Genomic DNA, 26,511 nt, shown 5'->3' with positions numbered 1-26,511 from the left:
AAGATTTACAGTACCAAGAGAGGAAACATCTAGGGCACTGGTGGGAATCGAACCCACCACCTCGCACGGCCACAGAGACCCCATCAGCTGGTCTCCTCTCCAAATGCTTTTCAGCAGATACTCTCTATCTTTCAGGCTCTACGCCGCCTTTGAATCCTGACGTGAGGTCACTACTACCATGCGTTATTCATATAAGTAGTACAATCGAAATGTGAAACTTAAGCTGGTTAGTACAGCTAATAGCTGAAGCATTGATAAGTTCATGCATAAAACTAAAATTACTACACATCACTTTTTTTTTAACATAGTGTTTTAAGACTAAGAACTGATTGCAAATTGGTGTAACGAAATCTCGAATACAATGACATGTGGATGAAAACTTTACTAAAAGCCTCAAAAAGGCAAATATCTTTAAAAATGTATGACTTCAAAACTGAACAAATTATGGTCCATTTTACTTTATTATTATTATTATTTTAATATTCACGCCTCCCTCCGAAGCGCCTTAATGGGAAGTCATAGCGACCTTTGTCTGATGATTCGGCAAATTAAAAAATACTTACTAGTGCAGAATTGCAGCCTCCCCCCCCCCCCCCCGTCTATGACATATTTTCTCATTAGATGTAGTTTGTGTCTGTATCGACTGTGCTTAGGAACGTTTAGACCTCCTTTCCAAAATGCCTGTACGTGAACTTTTTTTTGTGAACTCTTCATCACGAAATGAAACTATATTAAAAATGCAGATGAACCTTATAGAAACTTGAGCTAATTAGATTTCTTGTCTAATCGCTTTGAAGGTGACTCATTCGACTGCTTTTCCTCAAAAGAAAAAAAAAGCAAAGCATGGAAAGACAAATTGATAGGTATATACAGATGAACCACGACCTGGGGTCCCTAAGTTTTTTATGGTTGCAATAGTTTAGAAAGCCTTTTTTTAAGGTTGCAACGTGGAGGGCCAATCCACGTTGGGCCTCCACTCCATCCACGTTCAATTCCTTCAGAAAAAAAAATTATGATTGTACTAATGCCTTCCACCATCTATCATCTTTGGCCGAAAATTGTGAACTGGCGAGTTTTTCCCTTTAGAATACAATTGGTTGCACAGTAATAAATATATAAATGAAAAAAAAAAAGAAAAGTTTCTTTTCAAATATTTCTAAAACATTTTTTTTTTTTCAAATTTTAAACTTATTTTTGATTCAGGAAAAGACTAGTCAGTTTGTTTAACCTGTAACTCCCCCCCCCCCCCCCTTTTTTTGAATTCAACATCACTTGGTCTACCTCATCTTTGACCAAAAAAAAAAAAAAAAATCCATGCTTTCTTCAGTTTTGTAAAACACTTTACTGAGTTTTCTTTAAAGAATACACTTAGACACAAAATAAAAATCACCACTGCATACTTTTTGCAAAAAAATATTTTATTTAAGTATGAATACAAATTAATTCCACAATATATATATATATTTATATACTTATTTATAATGCAACTGTCACAGAAATAACAGAAGAAAAAATAATAAAGAGCTGCCTTCTCACAACGTAGAAAATTGCTAGAAGCAAGGTATCATTTAAAAAAGCAACTTCACAAAAATCAGTTGCGGAAGACACAACAGTTGGAGTATTACTTTTTTTGACTGAAGTATCACAGAAAAACCTCTCCTTTCCCCAAAGAAACAGAGCAATCCATGCATAAATGAATAAGAATTTTGGTCCTATTTTATAGGACCTATCATTGCACAACTTCAAATCAAATTTGAAATAATTAATGTGAACAGCAAGTAATTTTTATAAAGTAATCTCATCCTCATTATGATGTTATTCATTAGCATTTTTTACAATTACACAGAATTTAAAGTTTAATTTGGTTGTATAATTTATTGCGTTTGTCACACGCTGGCTCTTTTTTTTCTGAACTTCAGAACAAAAGAAATTCCAATAATTCAATCAAAATCGATTCTAATTCAAAGCTATTTCAATTGATGATAATAGTGTTTAATTGAATGACTTAATTACACCATCTGTGATCAAAAATAAAAACAACTTTACTTATTGTAAGTAATACGGTATAGTTTACAAGATCTTCTTAATTACATTAAATGCTGATATAAATTACTATCATTGTTCATTAACGTCTTTGTTAAATATTAGTGAAGAATATTAAATGATTCTTTCTCTAAATCACTTTCAAAGCTCTGGTTCAGTGCCTTTTTTTCCCTAATTTGCCATAGTGTTCCGTGTAGTATAAAGTTTTGAATATCAAGGTAAACTAGAATTAAACACGTTGGTTAGATTACAGTAATAGAATTAAATTTACCTAAAGAAATTTCACTATAAACACAACACATACCGTTAGTAAAATCATGAAATAAAATTGATACATTTTGAAGCAGTGGAATAACTAGTGGGAATGGAAACTCAAAAGAATTTTTTTTCAAAAGTTCGCTGATTTTTAACTTCCATCTAATAGCATTTTTAAAGTTATTTTATCACTTTAAAAATATTAGGATTGTGGTGATTTGCGTAGCCTTAGCTTAGACTTAAATGTTTTAGAAGAAGAAAAGATGTATAAGCTCTCATTTTTATGTAAAATTTGAAACAAATTGCAATGTAACTGGATTTGAAATACATGAAATTGCACACAGTGCCCTCGTTAAACACTACTAGTTTAGAAAAGGATAATTCAAAAAGTATTTTATATAATCACAAATATTTTTATGTGTTTCAAAGTCACACAAGTTATATGTTTCAAAGTTTGGCAAGTTCAATATTTTTATAATACGCTAAAAATATATTTCAGGATTTAAGTTTCAAAAACTGTAAGGGGAGATTTCATCGTTATACATTTTTATTTTACTATATTATGTCATTGTAAAAAATCAAAGATGAACACAAACTAATAAAATTATTGCAAGTGCTCTGTTTCTTTTAAAATGCATAAGAAAAAAAAAGAAAGAAATGAAAATTTCTGCCATCAAAACACTAATTAGAAACCGAAAATTTCCCACATTTTGAAAACATTCTGGGTGTCAAACACACATTGTATGTACTCTATAAAATTCATAAATTGCTATGTATAAATAAATGTATGTATGTATGTCAGGTATATAAAATATTAATATTTTACAAATTTTCATTTTTACATGCATAAAACATCTTAAAAGACACATTTATATTTTATACACAATGATGCTGGAGCAAAAAACTTTAGTATCACATTTGAAATTTTTTTTTCATTAAAATCGTCTTTAGAAAAGTGTTCTGTTGTATTGTAAAATTGACCACTAAGTACCACATTTGATCACTGCTTCACCCTTAATAAAACGTGTATAATTCCTGGATTTGTTGAACTGCTGTTATAATTTTTAAGATTTAAAAATCCTTCACTAAACTATGTTTAAATTCATTATACATTTTTCCAAAACTTATCGAATTCCAGCAACTAGTATTCTTTTCAATCACAACCTGGCGTAGAAATTTTCAAAAACCACCAAAAAAAAAAAAAAAAGATTTATAAAAAAAAAAGAAAAAGAAAAAAAAAAGAAAAAATACAAAAACACATTCAAGCTGCTCAGAATCACTCAACCAGCAAAATCACAAAGTTTGAAATAAAGAATTAATTGCTAAGTGGCGACAAATGACCGAAGTCCTTGCTTTTGATTTTTAGAAAGTATCATTTGCACCTACAAAAGTGTCTATTATACAGCTGGAAATAACAATAATTGGCACAAATGTTACTTACAAAAGTAATTGACATTGTTTCTAATAAAATGCATAGAAATGTTTCACAATATAAAATCATTCTGCAGACTGTTTTCAGAATTTCTCTCAGTAAGGAATCATACATTACACATTAATCCAATCCATCTAAGTAAACAGCAAGATATTTTCATATTCTTATCATTAATGAGAAAATTTCTTCTTTTTTCACGTGCGTTGGTTTGATTATTGAAAATTAAATAATTCAATATTACCTTCTAGACTCTTACTTTCAGACAATCATCTTTAAAATCACATACTTTTCTAACATACAAATTCGTAGTTTAAAATTTCGTGTCACGTAGATTCGATCGGTCTTTTGTCATTTTTTTTCTGTTGCAGTTGCTACATTGAGCTTAAAATTTACAACGTACAATATTTTAAAATATATGATCGCAATAAAGTATTTCTTGCACCCAAAACAAAAGACTTTTCCAAATGTGTTTTCTTGCACCATTTTTTTTTTTTTGAAAAAATTTCACTTTATGTGTGATGAATATGATTTCGATGTAGCATATTTTGTAAAATGTAAGCGAAGCACTCAGACAATCACTAGGAGAATGTACAGCAACGTTCAGTGCTAGAAATGTTCAACATTTCCAAAAAAAAGACATTCCACTCACTAAAATGTTCAACATCGAACTCTTGACAGTTCTGCAGCACATGAAACGCACTAGGAATTTTCTTTTGCAAAGCATTTTCAAAAGAAACATAAATAGACTAAGCACACGAAGATATCATATTGGTCTTCTTGGCCTTAAGTGTGATTGGACCCTCGGGTAGTTTCTTCAGGAAGTTCCAAGCTTCCGTTCGCGTCATATTCCCAACAGGACATGAGTTTATGGCTAAAATTTCATCCCCTTCCTCCAGTTGACCATCTTTATCGGCAGCACCACCTGGCGAAGAAAATCAAAATTAGTACTATTGATGTAGTGTGCATTTCTAAGACGGATTAATTCCATGAAAGGACAGCACTTTTATCGTTAATGTTGCCGATTCTCATAGCTTATACAGAAAAGAGCTCTTTTCTCTCTCGTTCCTTAGTTATATTATACAACATTTATAAAAAAAATTCTAGATTTTCTAGAGTATTACTTATTTTTCAAAAAGAAAATAAAAACGCGCTCCCACAGTAGACAGGACACACCATACGAATACATTTCTTAACTGCTACTGTAGTTACTATGCCTATTCTATTTACAGGTTATTTTACAATATTTTGGGATGAACTTTTAATGACAGTATAAACAGAAACAAAATAAAAAAAGCCGAAAAAATTGTAAAGAAAGTTCAAGTGAATGAGAGGGTTAGTAATCATACATAATCAAATCATTCCAAAGACATAATCTTCTTAAAGTTTTTAAAAATTCACTAAAAATGTAAGTCATTAAATGGGAAATTCAGAATTAATGATGCTATAACATTACCTTTTAAGATTTTTTCATTTCTGGGAAATCATGCATGGCAGTACATTTTTCAGGTTTCTTAGTAATTCAGATAAAGAATCCATTTGAGGGGATACTGGTTTTATGATCTTCAGAAATGTAATGTAGTTCTGGGGTTACCAACTTTTTTTTATATTTTTTTAATAACTTAAGGTGAAATGACTTTGACTCTTTAAGAAGAGATGAAAGGTTGGATTCTTAAGAAAAACTGATCACTAAAAGTACTACCCCCTTCTGCAAATTAATGGAATCAAGTTGGGAATTTTTAATTTTCGAATTTTTTAGGTTGTTTGATCTTTCTTTATAAGATCTATTTAGATTATCAGTTGATTGGCGCTACAACCTCACGTTTTTTTTTTGATAAATATTGTGTTGTTTAAGTGTCATAAATTTCTACATATTTTTGCTGTTGTTTCTCAATGCAGTCACTTTTTATCTTTTTGTTAGCCATGGATATTTCTCCATGGAAGAGGTCCGCCATTGTGACATTGAGTGAAAATCTGATTCCACAACAAAAGAAAGAATGATTTGTGCCTTGCTAAAAACATAGTTTAGAGATCAAGAATTCAAAGAAAAGTGCAAAACTTTAGTTGACTCTATGCCCAGTAGAGTGAAAATGGTGCTGGACAAAGAAAAAAAAAAGAAAAAAGAGGGGTTGGGGGGGGGGGGGTAATTTTGATTTTATAATTAAATGGTGTAAATAAAGGTGATTATGTTTAAAAAAAAATTGCTTGATTCCATTTATTCGCACAAGGTATAATATTGTTATAGGATGCGCCAATAATAAATAATAACTTTCTTTATTTATCATTGTAAATGATAAATAAAGAAAAAAATTGAAGAAAATAAAAGGAATTCTTCCATTATTGTTTAAAAAAGCTAAAATTAACACATTTTTTCTCAAATTGAAAAAAAAAATAGTGAGAATTGTTCTATTCTAAACCTCTTCACATATCAAATTAGTGTGTACTTGCTATGGAGCTAAGGTATTTTACAAAAACTTTGCAGCATAAATTGTTTTTTTCCTAGTAGGTGAAGTTAGTAGTGCATATTGGAAAAACGTGAAATGACAGATCTGCCGCTATTTTCCAATATAAACATTACAATTTACTAAAATTTGGTAGATCAAAATTTGGCAAATAAATGTGTTGCTATTAAATGGAAATTAATGCTTTTACCTTTAAATATCCTCTTTATGAGCAACGGTCTGTCACCGTGAGGAGAGTCTTTGCCACCTTCGATACTGAAACCTAATCCAGTTACATCTTTCTGAAGTTCAACCTCAACCACATCGGCATCTAAAGATAGCAAGAAAAAAATCATTATTAGTTATGGTAAAGATGAGTTTTTTTAAATTTGATCGTGCATGTTTGATTCAATGTCCAGAACAAGAACTAATATAAAATTGAAAACTCTCAACCCCGATTTCCTCACTTCAAATTAAAATGAACCTCGCGATCCAGAACACAAACAAAATCTAAATATATATTTCAATTTTTCTAGATAACTTGGGAAAACATAAAAAAGAAAGATAATTTCTGCTTCTACCTTTTCCACATCATTGATATGCTTTTCCACTTAAGTGCATGTAAAAGTGAAGTAACAATGATTAACCATATGTGACTGGTATCTCAAAAACAGAATCATTTTTGACTGGCATTTTCCAAAAATAGATTTTTACTAATATGAGTGACCAACTACGAAAATTTATCCAAAATATATTATGTTCTCTTCAAATTTTGATAAAAAGTATTCATCATCAATTGAACGTTAAGTAGTAGGGAAAATACAGGTAATAAGTAATTTCCAGTGAAACTGCCGTTTACTCGATTTAAAATTGGTTTCTAATACATTGACATTTCATTTCTGCATTTATATATTTATTTTTTAAAACTTAATACATAGTTTAAAAAAAATAAAGAAAAAAAATATCAAGAAGTTTTAAGGTCTTTGAGAAGTCAATGCATCTTATTCTGCTGAATTTGACGAGTTTTTAAGGAAAAAAAAAGGTTTTCCGAAACACACAAATAAAATTTTTAAAACTATTGGAAATCGAAGTATTTGGCAGCTATGTGAGAAAGAACACATTAAGGTGTTACCGAACGATTAGTGATAGTAGAGTAAGAACACATTAGTGTGCTGCCGGCAGGATACTGATAGTCGAGGCATGAACACATTAATGTGCAGTTGGCAGGATAACTGATAAGTCGAGCCAAAACACATTAATGTACCGTCGGCAGGAGACTGATAGTCCGGCATAGCAGGTGTTACAAACGATCCATTTGTGTACAGCTGCTCAGGCACTAGCAAAGTTTTTGAATCAGAATCAATTTATGGAATAAAATTAACGTCAACTTACGGGAATTGCCATTTGTCATCTCTTGCGGACTTTTAGATCCAGTGTTTTTACTGCTCAACAGTGTATTACTTGAAACAGCAGCCTCTTTTTTCTCCCTCGCCAGCAGCAGGGTAACTTTCGCGTTAGGAGACTTGAGGATCTGCAGGGCTTCGCCGTGGCTCACTCCTCGCAAGTCTCGACCGTTTATGGACATCACTCGATCTCCCTTCTGCACACGTCCATCGCGATCTGCTAATGAGCCTGCTATGACTTTATGTACCTAAAACAAAGAAATTTCTATTAAAATCTGAGCATACAGATTAAGTAATAACTATAACCTTTCAACAATACTTTTTTGTTAGTTTATCAAAGCACGGAGTGATAAAGTAGATGTCAACTGCATGTTATTTTACAAAGAATTTTTTTAAACTCTGAGATGGTATTTATTTTACATAATAATTTTTTTAAAAAAAACTAGTTTGAACTAGAAATTCTGAATAAAATCATATCCCCTCCCCCTAAAAAAGATCTTCCCTTTTCTCCCTTGTAATTTTGACTCAATCTCTTGCCTTTTTTTTTTATTTCTTGATGTTGGCAGGTATGTTTTTACGGTGTCTCGCCGACACGAAATTACCTACTCCTGCTTTCAGTTTTAATCTTACCTTTTAATACATTTAAAAAGGGTGGTGGGGGGGGAGGTATTTTAAGTGTCGGCGAAACGGAGGTAAGCCGAATATGCTTTAAGTATAAAGCTTCTAAAACTGAGCCACATGCGACCTGCTGCTCCATTTTATGACTCAGCTTGTCAGAGATTTTTGCAGAAAACTTCAATGTGATTGATATTTTATAAATATTTCTCTTGCTGTAAAAAATGTGATTTTTGTTTTCCTTGTTAGAGGCAAAGCCAAAGAGGGGCGATGGTCAATCTAGTAGGAAACTGGGGGTCTGGATCTTTGGAGGCCGGGTTCAAAATCTGAGTAGCATAAAAAGTTTAAAAGTTTTAAGGGGAGGGGGCACGGTGACCAAACTGATAAGGGGCCCGCCTTGGTTCTCGGCGATTCTGGATCAACGTTATACACAAGCGAACACTGGATAAAAATGAGCAATTATTACTACGAAAAAGTCGCCCTCATACGATGTTTGTATTGATAAGTTCAATATTCGATTTAAAATGCAAATTTTTTGTTAAGTATAAAAGTAAGATACACGTTTTAAAATACGGATTTTTGAGTGAAGTGACGTTTTTTTAAAATTATTTTTACGAATTTGCTGATTTTTACAACCTTTTTTTTTGTGAAGGTACGATTTTATGATATTTTTTTTTCATACAGCCATCTTTATGATTTCATTTTCGTGAAGGTGATTATTTTAGTACACTATTTTTGTGTTAATGCCGATCTTGTTTTTTTTTTTTTTTTTTTTTAAATCGTGGTATCCATTTATGTATCTATCCATCTATTTATCTATGTCATGTTTCTCTTGGTAAACGACAGAAAACTGATCATCGGATCAGGTATCGATAGCTTCGTAATTTTTAAGTCTACATATTAGCCTAGGTTACATGATTGTAAGACTTTAATTAGCGGAGATTTCCTTCCTCTGTTCTTCCTTGTTTTTTTTTTTTTTTTTTTTCCTCCCTATTGCTTATTTGCTTCTCCCTTCATTATTCCGTTTCAAGGAGATATCGCCGATTCAGTCTTTCTGAGCAATGCGGATGCAGGCAGAACACCTGCTTCGAGCGGGAGTGGAAAAACTATGGTTCGTTTTTGAATGACTTTGAATTGACTAATCCTTTCCGTTGGGGGGAAATTAAAAGCATCGGCGGACCTTGGAATGGCTCCAGCAACTGTGCGTCAAGTTAGAGGCATGCCTTGCCGAAAATTAATGTACTGCCAATCAATTCTAGTAATGCCGCTGGCAGCAAGGAGGGGGCGAAGCTCCCAATGTACACCGCCGAAGGTGCTACAGGCGAGTTGTACGTGCAGCCGTAGGCAGGCCCTACAAGAGGCCGTGTCAGCCTAGTCGGAAACTATGGGCTTGTCTCATTATGTTTAACAAAAGCTTAAAAGAAATATTCACGAATTGGGACTTTACGTACTGTAATCTCTTTAACTTCGTAATCAGCTCCTCCAGCAAGAGTGATGCCAACGCTTCCTCCTCCTTCGGCTTCCCTCTTGAGAATGACTACCAGAAGATCCATACGATGGTCAACTCCCTCTAAAACGAGTTGACTCCTGGCCTCTTCAAGAAGTTTCCTACACTGCTCATCTGACTCTAGAAACTTCGTTTCGATTTGAGCAGGAACCGATTGGCGACGGGTGATCTTCGGAGCAAGTGGTACAGGAGGCGAAGTCGGCGAAGGGCTGCGGACAGCTGAAAATAAAAAAACAATGTACGCGTACATTAGAGAAGAGTTTAACAAACTTTTGAACATTATTAGTTATTTTTTTTAAAATCCACTAATGCTATCTGACTTAATCGACGTGGCTTAAAATTTGCTCATAGATAGGCAGATAAGAAATGCAAAAAAAAAAAAGGTACTTTTCCGTTGCTGGTTACATTTGGTTTGTCGACTTGTTTACTTTCTACCTTAGCGACAATAGAAAATTGCTTAAAGCGATTGGCAATATCTACAAATATATTCAAAACCTTATTATTTACAAATTGAAGTTGTTGAAGGTCGCTAATTACGAAATCTTTAGTTTACAATAGTGGTAAATAAAAATCGTCAATAATGAAAAAAGGCACCAAATGGCGTACTTTTAACGGAAAAGCATTATACAATAATAATAAATTAAATTTAACATCATCAAAACAGAAAAAGAAAGAAAAAAAACGCAACGTGGTAAAAAAAAGTCAACACAAGTAAACAAGGTGACACTAAACATGATACAGCAGTGGTTCCAAAACTTTTATACATTATAACGTACTTTTCAGAAATCCATGCATCCAAATTCACTAAATCTCCATGGCACAGGATTTTCTGAGCTAAAGAAGTATCAAAATACTATTTTGTCTACTTTATAGAGTTTAACATAATGAAGAAAAATTGATTTAAAAAAAGAACAAAAAACTCAAGCAGATCTGAGGAAATTGAAAGGATAAAGCACGTATCCCACAGGGATACAAAAGTGCACATGAGAAAGGCTTTACATAGTTTTGGGGTAGACAACGGGGCCCTTAAAAATGCATTGCGACGGACACCAAATATATAAATCTTCCACTGTTAACATCGTTATGATTAAGTGTTCTTAATGGTATCATGTTCTCGTTCAACACCAGAACTTACATACTAAACATCATAACAATTAGCAGCATAATGTGCTTATAGCCAAAGAGGAGTTAAGAGGGGTTCTATATTTTTATCAATAAACGCAAAAGTTTTATCGAAACAAAAACTGCTGACATTATTATACTGTTGTTAGTAATTATTATTACAGAAAACTTCCGATTATCGGTGGTCGAATTATCCGCGGGTGTTGTCACATTTTTTTTTAACGGTCATTACATTTTGCCTTTTACATATGTATATTTTTACATTCAATGTTAGTAGATGCAAGGCAGCAATGTTGCTAGCTATAATTGAATGTATGTGCGAGTGTTATTAATATTTTTTAGTTATTGTATACAGCAGTATCATTTTTTACCTACTACTTGGATTATCGGCGGTTATCATGCCACCGTATTCCGCGCATAATCGGGAGTTTACTGTATTTATTATTTTTATTTTTGAAGTTTGAATTTTTTAATAACAGCTCAGCGTAGTCACGCTTACGTTTAGTCATGTTGTCCGTGTGTTGTCCAGAGTTTAAGTCTTCAATATGCGTATGCAAGAGAATTGTATAATGATCCCACGAAAGATGGTTCCACCACCAATGGAAAACTTTTCAAAATAACTACAATAGCCACTACTTCACTGATATAATTTTTACAAGGGTTTAAGACGCATTTTTATAGCATAATAGATTTTACTTTTCATCTTGGTTTATTTTTACTGAAGGTTCAAACTAATCGCTCTTTTTGCAGTACCTTGTACATTTATCACAGAAGCTTTCAACAAGTGCAATCAAAATGAATTTTCTGAGATAATTATTTTTCAGCCAGGAGCACCCCGAACTTAGATTTCTGGGAGGGTGGAAAGTCTCGATTTGCCGAATGGAACTCGGAATGATGATAATTTTGCAGAATAGAACTCCAAATTATGCCGAATAAGGAAATTTTTGGGAGGACACAATAACTTCCCATGACCTCCCGTCGGTGCACCCCTGATTTCAGCTTAGCTATAACCTGATACATATTTTTATTTCCGATGTCACTGGATAAAATCATTTTAAGTAGTATCACACAGAAAAACTCGCAAACCACGAGTATTTTTCTATTCTAAATAAACATTTGCATTAGGATTAGTCACAAAGAAAGATCTTTCTTAAATCTTACAGTAGAAAATGTAGGCAAGTACTGGCATTTGTTGAGATGATTGAGTACTTAAAAATCTAGTCTTCCTGCAACATAATAACCATCGTCCATTTCACATTGAAATGCGAATCCAGAAAATCATTCTTTTCAAAAAGATGGTCCCAGTCAACAATTTATTGTTAATCTAACCCAAATAAACATCTTCTCAAGAAAGGTCTTTGAACAATTCGAGAGGAATTCCAGGCATTTTCAACAAAAGAAAATGAATATATTATGAGAATTTTAAATTAGATTATAATTGCCAATGAAAAATTGAAGTTTTTGTTTATTTGCTGCGGCGTCTTTTAATCATCTACCTCGCATGCCTGAAAATCAGAAATTGTCTCTTCGGGAGATGATCCATATTTCAACGGGAAGTAATTTGATGGTGCGATGATCAATGGTTCCAAAAATGGAGGGGGATCCGTCCCCAAAAGGGCAGTTTGACACTTCAAGCGGACGATAAATTTTTGAGAGGTGATGAGCATTTAAAAAATGCTCATCACCAGCGAATATCAAAATTGAAAACACACGAAACCGATTGTTTGTGAATTTACAAAGTGCTTTTTTTAAGTGTCATTTTTTTATTCCCCTATATTCCAACGTAAAAAAGACAATAATTTCATAAAACACATGTACCTCTGTTTTTGAAAAGTACGTCACAAATCCTAGTTACGAATTCCCTCCGAAAAGCTTTGTAAAAAGCTTTGTTAAGTATTCAATTTGTAGACGGGAAAACGAAAACAGGTACTTTTATTTATTTATTATTCCTTTTAGTTTAAGAGTGATTCCTTTATATTGTCATTTTATTTTAAATTACGACGTTTTTATTCTCAACAGTTTACTAACACCCACAGAAAAGGATTCTGGCGGGGGAGGGGGGCGGGGGAGGGGGGTCCCACACACAGGGTTTTTAGTCTTTTTGGTCAGTCCTAGTACGTTACTATATTAATACGTGTAAACGAATCTTTGTTTATTCGTAACTATAAGGATTTATGATCAATCTCAGAGGAAAATTCTAGCTAGTTATGCAGCCCTTCCACCCCCAACAAGAACAAAGACACATAATGCACTCTTTTAGGAATTCCAGGGATGTCCACCCCCTAGAAGCAAGGGTGCGCTGCACCCCCCCCCCCTAAATATTGCTAAAATTGCGAAGACCCCAAAACAAGAGCTCCCTCTCAAAAAAAAAAGAGAAAATTACACCTCAAAACGCCCTCTCCCCTATAAATTACAGCGGTGCAGTCTGCGCGATAACCCCCCCCCCCCCTTGGTGGGCACCCCTGGGAATTAAGTTACCTTTTATTTTACCCTCACCCCTACCCCACTCTAAATACTTTGTCCTGTAACAAAATGTATTTCAACTCAATTTTGCATGCATAAATCAGTCCAATGGTTGTATATCCCCCAACCCCCTCGTTCGCATTAGAAGGCATTTCATACTTCGGCAGATCAATTAAAGAGAGAATGCACAACAAAGGCTTATCGAAAACAATGATCGAGTTCTTTTACGTGCAGTAACTTAGAAATAATCCTCAAATTCCAAACTGACAACTGAAAAGAGATAATGATTTGACGTTTTGATAAGAACAGGTGCTCAAGCCTTCAGTTTAGGAAAGGAGCAGTTGAAAAGAGATTTTATCGTGAAATGGATCTTTGCAGTTTAAAGTGTTCTTTTATTTTCTCTCTAGAGTATTTGTGGGATGAACTAATGACGTTTACACGTTTAACAGTCCATTCTTACTTAAATGCACCTGCTCATTGTTTTCAAAGAATTGAGTGACAATCGGCAGTTAACATACATCCGATTCTTTTATCTTAAAAATTGAAAAACAGTTAAATTTTCCATTGTAATTAATTTATTTTTTGGATCACCTTGTAGTTTCAGATAAAATTAAAGGAAAAGTTATATTTTAGAATTAAACTTCTCACAGTATTTCATAGTTTGCGTTTTCAGAATATCGAGTATGAATTATGTTAAGAGTAATCACCACATGCAGGGTCCGCTTTCGGAATTTTTGGAAAAGTAGGCTAGACACACCTAAACGTACACAACATGGAAGAAGGGGGGGGGGGGGTATTTCGTTTAAACGGGCAATCAGGGTGCGGGTTAATTCCACACCCTCCACATTTTGGAAACAATTTAATGATGAATCTGTGCATGTTTTTTGTTGTTTTTCTCCACAAAATGTGAATTCTGTACAATTTCTCCTACACCAGGGAAAATTATGAAATGATAGGCCTCTTTTTCGTAGTGTATAGGGTGCGTAATAGCACACTTTTGCAAAAGAAAGAACATATTTTTTTTTTTCAAGTTTTTTTTTTTTTTTCTCGAAGTTTGAGGAAAAGAGAAAAAATTTTGACGATGCCTTGCATAACCTATGTAGCGGCTTTGCGGTATTGACCCAAGTGAATACCAATTATTTTCAAACACTAAGTTGCTAGATTCAAACTTAGGGATAAATTTAAAATTTAAGCAACCGTCAAAAAAATACAATTTACAATTTCTTTCTTTTTCGTTTTTAAGTTTAAATTCTTTTTTATATATTGGAAGTGGGGCCTTTGTTCCCGCTGGATGTGCCCAGGTTATTCGGGCCTTCAAAGTCCTGATGGTAAATCAGGCCTTGACTTTCATAGTTTGAAATAAAGAATCTAAAATGTCTTGAGTCAAGCAAAACTACAAAGTTTTTCGCATGCTTTAAAAAAATTGAGTAATGTATCACTTTTTTTAACGATCTTCTTACAGTATAAAGTTTATTAAGTGAATGGTATTAACAAGCGCTTATGAGATTTCTGCGCTATCTGTATCTTAAATGATTTAAATATTTTCTGTTTAAGAAAAAGACTGGAGATTTTAGAAACCGACCTAGACGAAAAAGATTCCGCTTGAACGGCGGTAAATTTGAACCATAAGTTCAATAAAAATTACAGACATTGTTGAGAAGTAACCAACGATCGAGCAAAGTCAGTCAGGTGTACAAGAGGCTAGAAATCACAAGAGGGTGTCATGGCATTTGATGTCAAATAATGAGTTGATAAAGAAACCAGCACAAAGCGTAGAAAAATCCGCAAAAATAATGAAAAATGAAGAAAATGCTCTATAAAAGAAATTATATGATGTTCTACGGCCGTAAATGCCAGTTTTGAACTTCAAATGAAACAATGTTTTTGCTCCAGACGCCATTTGAGGACGCGAGAGGTAGGGAAAAAAACCTCATGTATTTTTTCTCAACAGGGTTTGGATTGATTACAAGTTAGGAAAAGGTCAGGAAAGCGAATGCTCACAATGATATGCAATGCGCTAAAACTCCGTGTGCGTAGTTTTCACGCGCAAACGAAAAACGGATAAAAATGAGTCGAAGAACTACGAAAAAGTCGACCCACACGAGGTTTGACAAGGGCAGATGAAACTCTAGTGGAGTTCTGCAGCGGTTCTGACGTGCAAATCAGTTAAACATTCTAGGTAAATTTCCATTCAAGTAGAGTATTTAAGTTTCAACTTGATAAATGTGGACCGGCGATGTTTTATAAATTACTAGCGTTACCCGCACAGCTTTGCCCGTAGTAGAAAATTAAAACGTTATTTGGTTTGCCTGTATATTTACAAATAATGCATAATGAATTTCTCGCCAACTTGCTATGTTAATTTGCTCGCCCATGTTATGGTAATTTACTCGTCCATGTGATGATAATTCGATCGGTAAAATGTTCTTAAAATTGGAATAGAAGAAGAACAGAATCGAATTTTCGAAAAATCCCTTCGAGGTGCTCACCCCTAAGCTACAAACCAATTGTGTGCCAAATTTCATGAAAATCGGCCCAACGGTCTAGGCGGTATGCGAGTAACAGAGATCCGGAGATCCAGAGACAGACTTTCAGCTTTATTATTAGTAAAGAAGATAATCAATTTTATGTTAGACTTCATTGATATTTTTCTAATATCGTTCTAGCCGCAAGTCTGTTATTCTTATTCTTTCATTTAAAGTCATTAAAATATATTGGTAAAATTATGTGCCAAATTTCATGAAAATCGGCCAACGGTCTAGTCGCTATGCGCGTAACAAACATAGAGATTCATAGATATCCATAGACAGACTTTCAACTTTATTATTAACCGGTGGTAAAACTGGTCTTTTGTAAGAGAATGGCTTCATTAAATGTATGTACATTGAATTTAGTTACTGACGCAATAGATACTTAAAATGAATCTATTTATTCATAGAACATGCAGCATCACACTCCAAAAAAAAAAGATTTCTTGGGCGCAGATAAATATATGGAAAAAAAGCTGCCTATTCATCTTCTGTTCCCATGCCTTTTTTGCCTTCTTTTGTTAGCTGCTAATCAGACAATCACGCGACTCCGCCCCGGGTCATCCTGAAGTAAACAAATTATGAAAAATAACCAAAGGACGATCAATCTATGACACGATCTCAATCGATGCCACAAAGTAGATGGAGTTCGTTTCGCCTGAAGATGAATCGCCACCAAGAAATATCATATACGATGACAAGCTACCAATGGGCGAAACACGCGAAGATAACGAAGTCTCCTCCCATAGTGCTGATATGCATGTTTTCTGATACGTTTTAGAGCCTAGTAGTCGACAGTCAGACGAGGATTTTATTATTATATTTTGAAAAGTGAAGATAAGCGGCAGGAAACGTTTGAAAACTTAAGTTGTAAACAGTGGGAAAATGTTTGAAAGTAAAGTTACAAACAGTTGAGAAATGTTTGAGGCGTTGAGAAGTCGTTTAAGATTCCCCGGCTTATCAGATGAGCAATTCTACTCTAATAGATTTATCATTTAATGCACAAAAAACCCCATGAAGAACCCAAAAATGTTAGATTCTTGTTTCATTACTTGAACTTTATGAAGAACACAGACTCTACCTTTATAAAATGTGCTATTAAATTTTGAGGGGTTCCATAAAAATCATTTAAATATTTTTTTTTTTTTTTTTTTGGTTTAGTATCGGATGCATCTTCTCAGATACGTCCGTTACTGATGAAAAACAAAAATTTAATAATCGTTTATTGAAACTTAATTGCTTCGAAATTTAATTGCTCTACGTAGAAGGAGTCGTGTTCTTCATAAAATTTATGCCACGAATTAAGAGTCCATATCTGGAGTCTTTGCAAGGCATTTTGTGTAATACTTGATGAGTCTTATCGCAAAACGTAAAATTGCTCAGATCACTCGCAGATATTTTTCTCACTTCTTTCATAGAGAAAAGGATGAAAGACCGTCTTACTCCGAAGGCGTGATCCATTAATTGACATTTGGAATTGAAATGAGGCTGATTTAATTTCAAATTAACTGAGAAGAAAAAAGTAAACAGTTACGTTAATCATTTTTGACTCCTTGATCCCAGTTGAAATCAGTGAATGTGCCAACAAGGGTCCCTCCTTGAACGTGAATTATAAAATACTTTCAATGCCAACTCCATAACTTATATTGCCCTGAAATGTACTTTTCTGTTTATGCATCTGTAAAATTCGCAACTCCACTAAACTATAGGGGGCGCTGGAAACAATCTAATGGCGGTTGAAAAAGGTGAAACAAACAAATGCTGGAACTTATAACTTGCTTCGAAGCTTGGTGAATGATTACTTTTTCATCGTGTTTGTGGAAAGCTTTCTTTTCTATACCTCTGAAATTAAATTACACCACAAACTGTATGAAGCCTGTAATTTATCAGAAAGAAAACATGTGAAACAGAATATTTTACCTTTTTCGGTAAAACATTTCGGTACTGTTAATCACCGCAAGGTAGCGTATTCGAGCTCCGGAGTTGCGGATAGATATACGCAGGAAGTAAAAAATGTACCAAACGAGAATAGATTCATATAAAAGAATGAGAATGACAAAGGAACCCATTAGCTGGAAACGGCTGGGAAAAGGCGTAGCAGAAGTAGAAGTTTTGAAATAATATAAGATACTTACGAGAAACCTTTTATCGGACATGAACAGTACAAATACCAGCCAGATGATAATTCGCAATGTTGCAACAGAGGCTGGAAGGTTTCCACCAGAAGACACAATGCGTACATGGTTCCGACGGATCTATACGTGTTAGCAATGTTTCTTGACGTCCAGACACGCGAAGAAAAACCAAATTAACAGCTAAAACGTCACACTTAGTGACTATCTACTTGGTGAATTAGAAGAGATTGCCAACTTTTTGTGAGCTCTTATTGGCGGGCGCATTCCATTCAAGTGAATGTATTACTCCACGCTGCGCTGCTTGTAATTGAAAATATTTAACAATTTACAACAAATATGACAGAAAAAAAAGCTTCATATAAGTGACGTTTTAAGAAACAAATCCGATTTCCGAATGCCTAATTTCACCCAAAATTCGTCATAAAAACGAGAGAGAGAGAGAGAAGGAACAAGAGTACAGCAAAGTTTAGTTCAAACAAAGACTTCTACAAACTTCTATGCATGTGCCATTGAATTAGCTATTAAATAGAGCAGACTGGACCAGATCATGCTGGGACCGATAACATAGCGAATAGCTGGCTGATTCAACAAATGCGAGGCCAGAAAGATCATGAATTTCTTTAGGAGGCTACTGAAACGCAAAATGATTCAGAAGAAAGTCCTTTCCTATATACTACATTTTGAGCCTTTGAAAGCTTTTTTTTAGTGCTTTATAAATAATTTACCGATTCTTGCTGTTTAAAAATTATTTAGACAGTTTCAGTGAATGTACAGTTGAATCTCGTAACAATAAACCTCAAGGGACCGCAAATTTTGTTCGCTTAAACAAGAATTTCGTTGTAATGGAATTTAATCAATGCGGTGGAAATTACACAGAGACTGAAAACTTATTTCGTTGTTTTGGTATTCGTTGTAACAGGATTTCACTGTATTCATTCCTGATTTTTCGCTGCGATATGACTGAAGATAATGCTAATGCACATAAAGCAAAACCACAGATTAAAGATGAGGAAATTGCAATGCTGAAAGCACTAAATTCAATTAAATTTACCTCCAATGAAGTTTAGTAACGCTGGGTAAATGATTAACGAATCACTGCGATATGAATCGCCAGAGGAAGATTTTATACACATTCTTATTAAATTATTGATTACTTAACTAATTCGGGACAAGCTGCTTCTTAACTTCTTCGGGAATTTTTTTTTTAAAGGTTCCGATGGAAATTTTGCACGAAAGAGAATCTTGTACAAAATTTCTACGGCAAAATTTAAATTCTACCTATCTTATTTTTCAGTGGAAGTTATTCCCCTTAGCTTTTATTGTTTCTTGTTTCCCGTGGACGATCATTCGTAATTTTCAAAACGTGAGAAGTTTTATTATGTTATAGTACGTTATTGGGTCAGGTGTCGTTTTTTAAAAAGTTAGTAATAAACTAATTAAATAAAAAGAAAGAAAGAAAAGGAAAATAAAGAAGAAAAAAGCCAATCCGAATTCCTAATGCCAGGGATACAATTTTTATTTATTTAGTTTTTTTTTTTTTTTTTTTGCTTATATATTTTATTAATTAATTTATTTGAATGTGAATTCCTTTGAATCCGAGAACCATAAAATAATTAGTCAACAGAAAACTCGATTCATTTTATGTTGAGGCTTTATGCAAAAGCACTATGCACGTTTAAGATACAAATATACACGTACTTACAATGTTACTTGGGGGTAAATTTTTGTCTCAAAATAGATCGAGCTCATTTTCACATCTATTTGAGAAATTTAGATTTTTTTTAAAACTTAATGTATAATTTCGATGACAAAGTCATTTAGCATCAAGATCAGCATCTACATAACGGAAGGTAGACTTTTCTTAAGCCCACCCTCTTAAACATGTTGTTGTTGCTTATCCTGTTTAAAGGTCTGACATGAGTCAGATGAACTCCAGTAGGCTGTTAATTGCCAAAAAATCAATGACTTAGTAGAGGATCAGTTGTTAATAAGTCCACCTTTGAAAGTCCTATGCATCCCAGAATGTCCAACGTATCCCTGTTGACTAAAAACTCCTTTGTTTTTTATTTCCAAAATTAAATTCCACTTTCAAAAATCAAGTACCTGCTACGATCATTGACTTCTTTGGTGGCAAGGCTGGCTTCTTCTTGACTTCTGGCTCATTTTGTTCGAAACTCCGACGTATATCGCTCACGCTGAAAGTTGCTTTAGATCCAAAACTTGGTCTTGCAGGAGCTGGAGACGTCTTTATCCAAGCTGATGATCGCGACAAATCAAACCCTTGGCGACTGCGCGGCTCGTTCTTGAAGGTTGGTTCACTTGTCGTCTTTGAACTAAATTTAAAATAGCAAAAATTAAATAAATAAGTTAAGGTAAAAAAAAAACAAAAAATTTTAACTGCTTACCAAAAGAACAATAAAGCATAGGATTTTTTATATAGTAATGAAATAACTACATTTTTAAAGTTGACTATAAACTATTAAAAAGGATTGTTGATATTCGACCAAAATTTGCATTTTTTTCTCAGTTATTTTTTTTAAAAAAGTCATAATACTTTAAGGAAGTTAACAGAAAGGAAATACAAAAGTTCTCTATAGTATTTTTTTTTTTTGTTTGTTTGTTTATTCTGAATAAAAACAACTTTTCGTAAACTACTAAGATTTTATACACCCCCACCCCTCCCCCTCTTTTCTTTTTCTTTTGCTACTTTCATTCACATCCAAATCGTTTAAGAAAAAATACTGGAAAGTCAAAAGTATTCGTATTTTCGTTTATTTATATGTCTTAAGAAGAAACGAGTATGGTTTGAATTTTTTAAATGATGTGTGTTCGTGATTGTGTGTCAATGTGTGGATTAACATGCTTCTTGTGGGTGTTATAACTCAAAAAGTCATTGTAACAAATAGAACGAATTTCCGATTTGAGATCAAAGGAGGACAAAGACCATTTAGGCAAATGAACCTTAAACTGCAAACTGCATCAAGGGTAAAAAATACTGCAACATCACTGCTTGACTTTTTTGTTATAATAAAACCTCCTGTTATCGGGAGCGGATACAGAAAACCATTTTGGGGGGTTATGCTGAGAATGACACCCTACCGACTCCAGAACGAAACTACGGTTTTGGGTACAAAAAATTTCTGAAATTGCTTGAGTGTTAATAAAAAGAATCAAATCAAACAGGAATAAGGTACCTAACTGAGGACGTTGCAAATAAATTTCATAAGTGATGAAACGAAGTAGTAGTTCAAATATTTACGTTCAAAAATAGTTAATGAATTTAAAAGATACTGTAATCGTGAACATTTTATGCATAAAGTGTTTGAACTCAATGTGGACGGATACAGTTGTCGAAGGTTTAGGGAGGGGGCCAGGATTCCCATGACCCTACCCCTTGTATCCGCCACTGCATGTTATTGGGAAGAAAAATCCATTGATTACAGTTACAGAAGTTTAAGACATTAGAAAAACTTGAATATAGAAATACGACAGGCGAAGTTGTAAATAGAGTTGGCTCTCTGTTTAACGACGCTCTATTTAACGACGTTCTCCATTTAACGAAGGCTTTTCACGGTCCCAGTTGGTTCACTGTAGTATTAAAAGCATTTTATTTAAGGACGTTTTCCACTTAAGGACGATTTTTTGTGGTCCCTTGAAAGTTGTTAAACAGAGAGCCAACTGTACATAAAAATTTAGGGTAAAGGTTCTAACATGTTTTTTTTTTTTTCTTATTTACAATTTAAAAGTTCAAAAACTTTGGCAAATCTCTCAGACGTATATCAGTCAAGTCATTCAAAATATTGCGATCCTGCCATTTAACCTTCATGAAGCGAAATAACATTGATATCTGTTCTCATAAAGACTCTCCTAATTTCCTTTTCGTTTCTATTTCACAAAAAGGGAATCTTTCTAAAAGTACGTTTCACATCAATAGAGAGCTTGAAAGCACTTGACACAAAGGAAATCTACGGAGCGGAAGATATAAATTGTTTTGAAAAGAAAACAATTGTGGGACATTAAGGCAATGTTAAGATTTTCTTCTTCCTCAACACGAAAATGAAGCTCTACTACCTGCTCATAGACAAGTTATGATAAGATCAGGGGCACCGTGAACTTAAATTTTTGGGAAGGCGGAAATTCTCAATTTTTCGAATGGAACTCCAAATTTTGCCCAACGATAATTTTTCCGAACGAAACTCCAAAGTTCGGCGAATGAGGATAATTTTGCCGAATAGTCAGACAAAATTTTCCGAGTAAGAAATCTTTTGGATGGTCGCAGTGACTTCCCATCAGAGCACTCCTGGATAAGAAAGTCGTAATTATTTTCGACTAACCTTAATTTTTAAGTTAAAAAAAAAAAAAAAAACTATCGGTTATGCATAGCTTAACTGAATGTAATATTGAAAATCCGTTACAACAAAAAAATGAAAAGTTTCCTACCTTAAAAGCAGTTCATTATGTTGAACAGAATCATTTCTAACAGGTGCAACAGAAGTCGTCAATACTAACTCTGCCTTTGGAACATCGTCCGACAGATCAGTCGACAACATGCCAACGTCATCATCTTTCTGGATTAGTGTACCGGAATTACAACAGCTACTCATACTGTCACTCCTTTTGCTGAACTCAGCTTTACCAACCTAAAAATATAAAATACACGAAATAAGTCTTTAAAAATGAAAATAGCACGCAATAATTGCTTCATTGCGAGATCTTGCAAATCTAAGAGTTTAACACATAACAAGAAACTACCTGATGCATAATAGTGTCAAAGGTATGAGTGAGAAATAGCTACGTTGCAGAACGAGGTATGAATGAGTAAAATAGATAATTTTCAGAAACATCCAATTCTAAAATAACTACTTTTACAACTTCATATCGTTCTATTCTGTATTGGTAAAAGAACTTCCACATGTAGGAGGAGTTATTTATCAAAATGAGTATGTAGTGTAATCAAAAAGTGGCCTAAATTATACTTAAGAGGCCCATGAGCTCTTCAAAGTTGATATGAGGCATTGAGACGCAAAGGTATGTAAATGCCAAAATTTAAAATTTGGAGAAAACTAGTACAAATGGTTTGGTAGGTGAACATCTCCTCTGTTTTGGTGCAAGATCTAGCCACAGTAGCCCTGGTAGGTGCTGCTATACAGTGTGGTTTAGAAAAACTTTTCAATGAAAGGACTGGATATCTAGGACAGGATCTTTAAACGCGTGTCACTCAAAACTTAAAAATGTTCACTTTCATTCCTTTGCTTCTCTCTACTTCACATGTGACTATGGTAATAGTTCAGCAAAGTTTGTGTCAAGAAATTTTCTTCGTCATACTAAAATAGGCGTACACGAAAGTGCCAATTATAAATAGGTTTTCGACCAAAAAGAACATTAGTACATTGAGATCAGTTTATAAAAGAACTCATACCTCATCCAATTGACTATTAGTCCACCCATTCGTCGTCGATTCCGCAAGAATGGTACTACAAGTGGATGATTTTCTAGCCAGCAATCCATCTGCAAACGACGAAGCTTCTTTGTCCATTGAAGTTGTTGCGTAAGATGTATCTTTGGAAGACTTAGATGAATGGCTCTTCTTTTCCGATGATGAGTTCCTTGGCATAAGTGAAGGCGGTAAAGTGCTCTTCCTGCAACAGTACGTTGAATATTTTAAGATTTTTTAGAAACATCTATTTAAGTCATGTAAATTAGCGATTTCTAAACTCGATTCAAGTTTCTTCGAGAAGAGAAATTTAGAGTACAGCACTAAACTCCATCCAGCAGCAACGATATACTATAGCTAAGGGGCTGTTCATGTATAATTGATGCCACACTTTTTTCAACATTTTTGACGCACCTTCTTCCTCCTGTTTATCGATCGCCACGCTATTTTTTAAGAAACATATTCTTACATAAAATACAAGATGTCACGCTTCATGTTACCCCCGCTCTCCACCTTGTGTTGTGCGACAAATTGTCTTAATTTTATGAACCCCCTCTCCTTCAAACCGTGACTTTATTTGTGGACACCCCCTAATGAGTTCAACAATCAATAGTATTTGAGGATAAAAAATGATTTTTCCATTTAAAAATCATTAAACTTATGCACAAAAGTGAGGTATTATCACGGGTGCCTTCCAAAAGCAAGAGCCTCCCAAAAAGTAAAAAATGCTCCTCAAAAACAACCCCCTGTAAAATTTCAATAGCTCACTCTGCACCATGAACCCCTGTAGGTGGGCACCCCTTGGTCTTAGTGTATTAGAGCTTTGTAGTTTTAAGTAATTTTGAGCTTTCCAACTTTTTGCACTTAGATCATGCTTCAGGAAGTACTACCACACCTGGCTTTGAAAATTAAATTTATTTGTATATAGTAAGTGTTGCTTTTCGATACAATACACAGCTACTACATCTCTTTGCTCACCTCTAGAAAAATGAAATGACGGGCTTGGCCGTTAGAGATGAACATGTAATGAAATTTTTATTTAAACTTTTTTCTTTCGATGTATAGGGCTTTCAACGGGCGATAAAATATCAAACTTTAGTGAGCGTTTGTGACAACTTAAAGTTTTTTTTTTTTTAATCTTAAAATGAAAGCCCACACTTTTTTTTCCCTTGGTAGCTTTATGATTCGGTAGCTACTTAAAAATATAAATAAAAGTTGATGTTTCATAGTTCAACAAAGAAGCCAACAAGGTAAGTTGGAGAGATGAAATATCTCTTCCGCACATCCATTTTAAAATGAGTACCATGTGTGTCAAAATAAATCATTTCCTTGTTCAGTTTAATGCAGAAGCCCTGAATATATTCATAACCAAATGAATATTTCCAACCAGAAGATGAAGTATGTGTCACGAAATGGCTGTTAATGGATAGGTGATAGAATTCAAGAAAACGTCATTTGATTCATAGCAAGATCGTTGAAATGAAACATAGCACTTGACATTTAATGACACTTTTGTGACATAAAAATCGCCAATTTCATTATTTTTTCAATTGGCGTCTCTTTTCATGCATTTTGAGGGAAGGAGAAACAAAAACAGAGGTAACTGAAAAAGCGACAACAATCGCCCGTTGAAATAGTGAAACTCAAATCAGTTTTTTTTACAACATAAAGTAATCATGTGCATATAGGTCGGTCTTTTGGAAAATGGATCAAAAGTCAAATTAGTTTTCCGTAATTCCAATTCATCCATTTTAAATCTACGTAGCACAGGTTTGAGGGGGGGGGGGAGAGATAAATAAAGAAACAAACGACATAAAATGTCGAAGAATGTAGTTTTTGCAAAATCACTCAAAGGCAGGATTTCCAAGAAACGTGGTAATGCATCTGCTACGAACGACATACGGTGAAAATAACTTCCACAGGGTGTAATAAAAGTTAATAATACACAGCGAAATATAAAGTCGAATCAAATTACACCCTTAAAAGTAGGTTTGCAGACTGGATATCCGCACTTTCCTGTTTGTCCTACAAAACCACTAAATCAGAATTCCTCCACCTCTTTCATGCAATGCAAAGAAAGGTTGATCTTTCCCCTACCCTTGGGAATGAGAGGATCTAAGCTACATTAAACTCGATGGGCGCTCGTCGTCGAGATTTCAAATGTTTTAAGGAACGCTTCTGCACACAGTGGCTGTCATTAGCAACAGGTGCAAGAACGAGATGAATCAATCGATGCTACTGAAATGCCTCAGTCATCTCAAGCGTGACTTGAAAGATATAAAAAAAGAAAAATCAGAACTGGCGCCGGCACATTGTCATTACCTTCCTTTCTCCGTCTGACGACTTGCAACTGTGTAATTCCGGTGATCAGAAAAAAAAAAATGTCTTTGAAATTTACACGTAAGTAACAAAGAAATTTTTATGACGGTGATAGTTATAAATTGGGAGATTATAGCTGGAACTCGACAAGACAAACAGCATCATAACCAGCGGCATTTCCATCCACTTATGAAATTTGGTCATAATCTCATACTTTATGGATTCAAAAAGAATGAGGAATTAATAAAATTTGTACGTAGAAAACGAAATATCTTCAGCACACTCACTGAACTGCCAATAAAACGTTGAGATTTTCAAGCTTTAGAGCTTGGTCTTTACACAACAGAAGATTCCGACGCAACTTTTGCAAGTCATTAATGTATTGATAATTTTTCTTTTAAATGTCAATGGAATCTATCATTTCGCAAGTTATTTGGGGCATACATAATTACACTCATCTTATCAACATTTCACTAATAACTTTAACGCTTACCTTCCTTTAACATGCGTCATAAATATTATTTTCGCTCTTGGACTAGAAATCCTTTTTCGAGCAATTGACTCTTGTATAATTTTACGCTATACAATGGTTAAAATGTTGCTTCACTTAACATTATTTTCCTTGATCCATTTTTTTTCCGAAAGAAACGATGATGGAAGATACTTATTTATTTTCTTATTCATTTTATTTAGAGAGAAAGGCTCATTTTTGAACATTTTATTTGTGCCCTGCAATTGCAGGTGCACATATACAGCAAAACTAAGATAAGAAGATATTACATTTTAAGAATACAACTCCCCCCCCCCCCCCCCCCCC

At 34.1% G+C, this 26,511-nt stretch overlaps 1 protein-coding gene across 1 annotated transcript in view; it reads right to left on the bottom strand.

Annotated features, from left to right (window-relative positions):
- Window positions 1-1,403: 1,403 nt before the first annotated feature.
- The window catches only part of LOC129230192 (uncharacterized), a 79,362-nt gene continuing 54,254 nt past the window's right edge, over window positions 1,404-26,511 (bottom strand). Inside the window, exons 6-12 of the mRNA XM_054864595.1 lie at window positions 23,361-23,580; window positions 22,382-22,581; window positions 20,045-20,274; window positions 9,638-9,912; window positions 7,561-7,819; window positions 6,380-6,499; window positions 1,404-4,652 (exon numbers count right to left, since the gene is read on the bottom strand). Of these exons, the coding sequence (XP_054720570.1) occupies window positions 4,477-4,652; window positions 6,380-6,499; window positions 7,561-7,819; window positions 9,638-9,912; window positions 20,045-20,274; window positions 22,382-22,581; window positions 23,361-23,580 (1,480 nt within the window). The 3' untranslated portion in view covers window positions 1,404-4,476. The remainder of the gene's footprint in view (window positions 4,653-6,379; window positions 6,500-7,560; window positions 7,820-9,637; window positions 9,913-20,044; window positions 20,275-22,381; window positions 22,582-23,360; window positions 23,581-26,511) is intronic.

This window comes from Uloborus diversus, chromosome 1 (genome assembly GCF_026930045.1).
Source record: "Uloborus diversus isolate 005 chromosome 1, Udiv.v.3.1, whole genome shotgun sequence".
NCBI lineage: Eukaryota > Metazoa > Arthropoda > Arachnida > Araneae > Uloboridae > Uloborus > Uloborus diversus.
The sequence above is the reverse complement of the archived record's forward strand: the minus strand, read 5'-3'. Positions and strand labels throughout refer to the sequence as shown.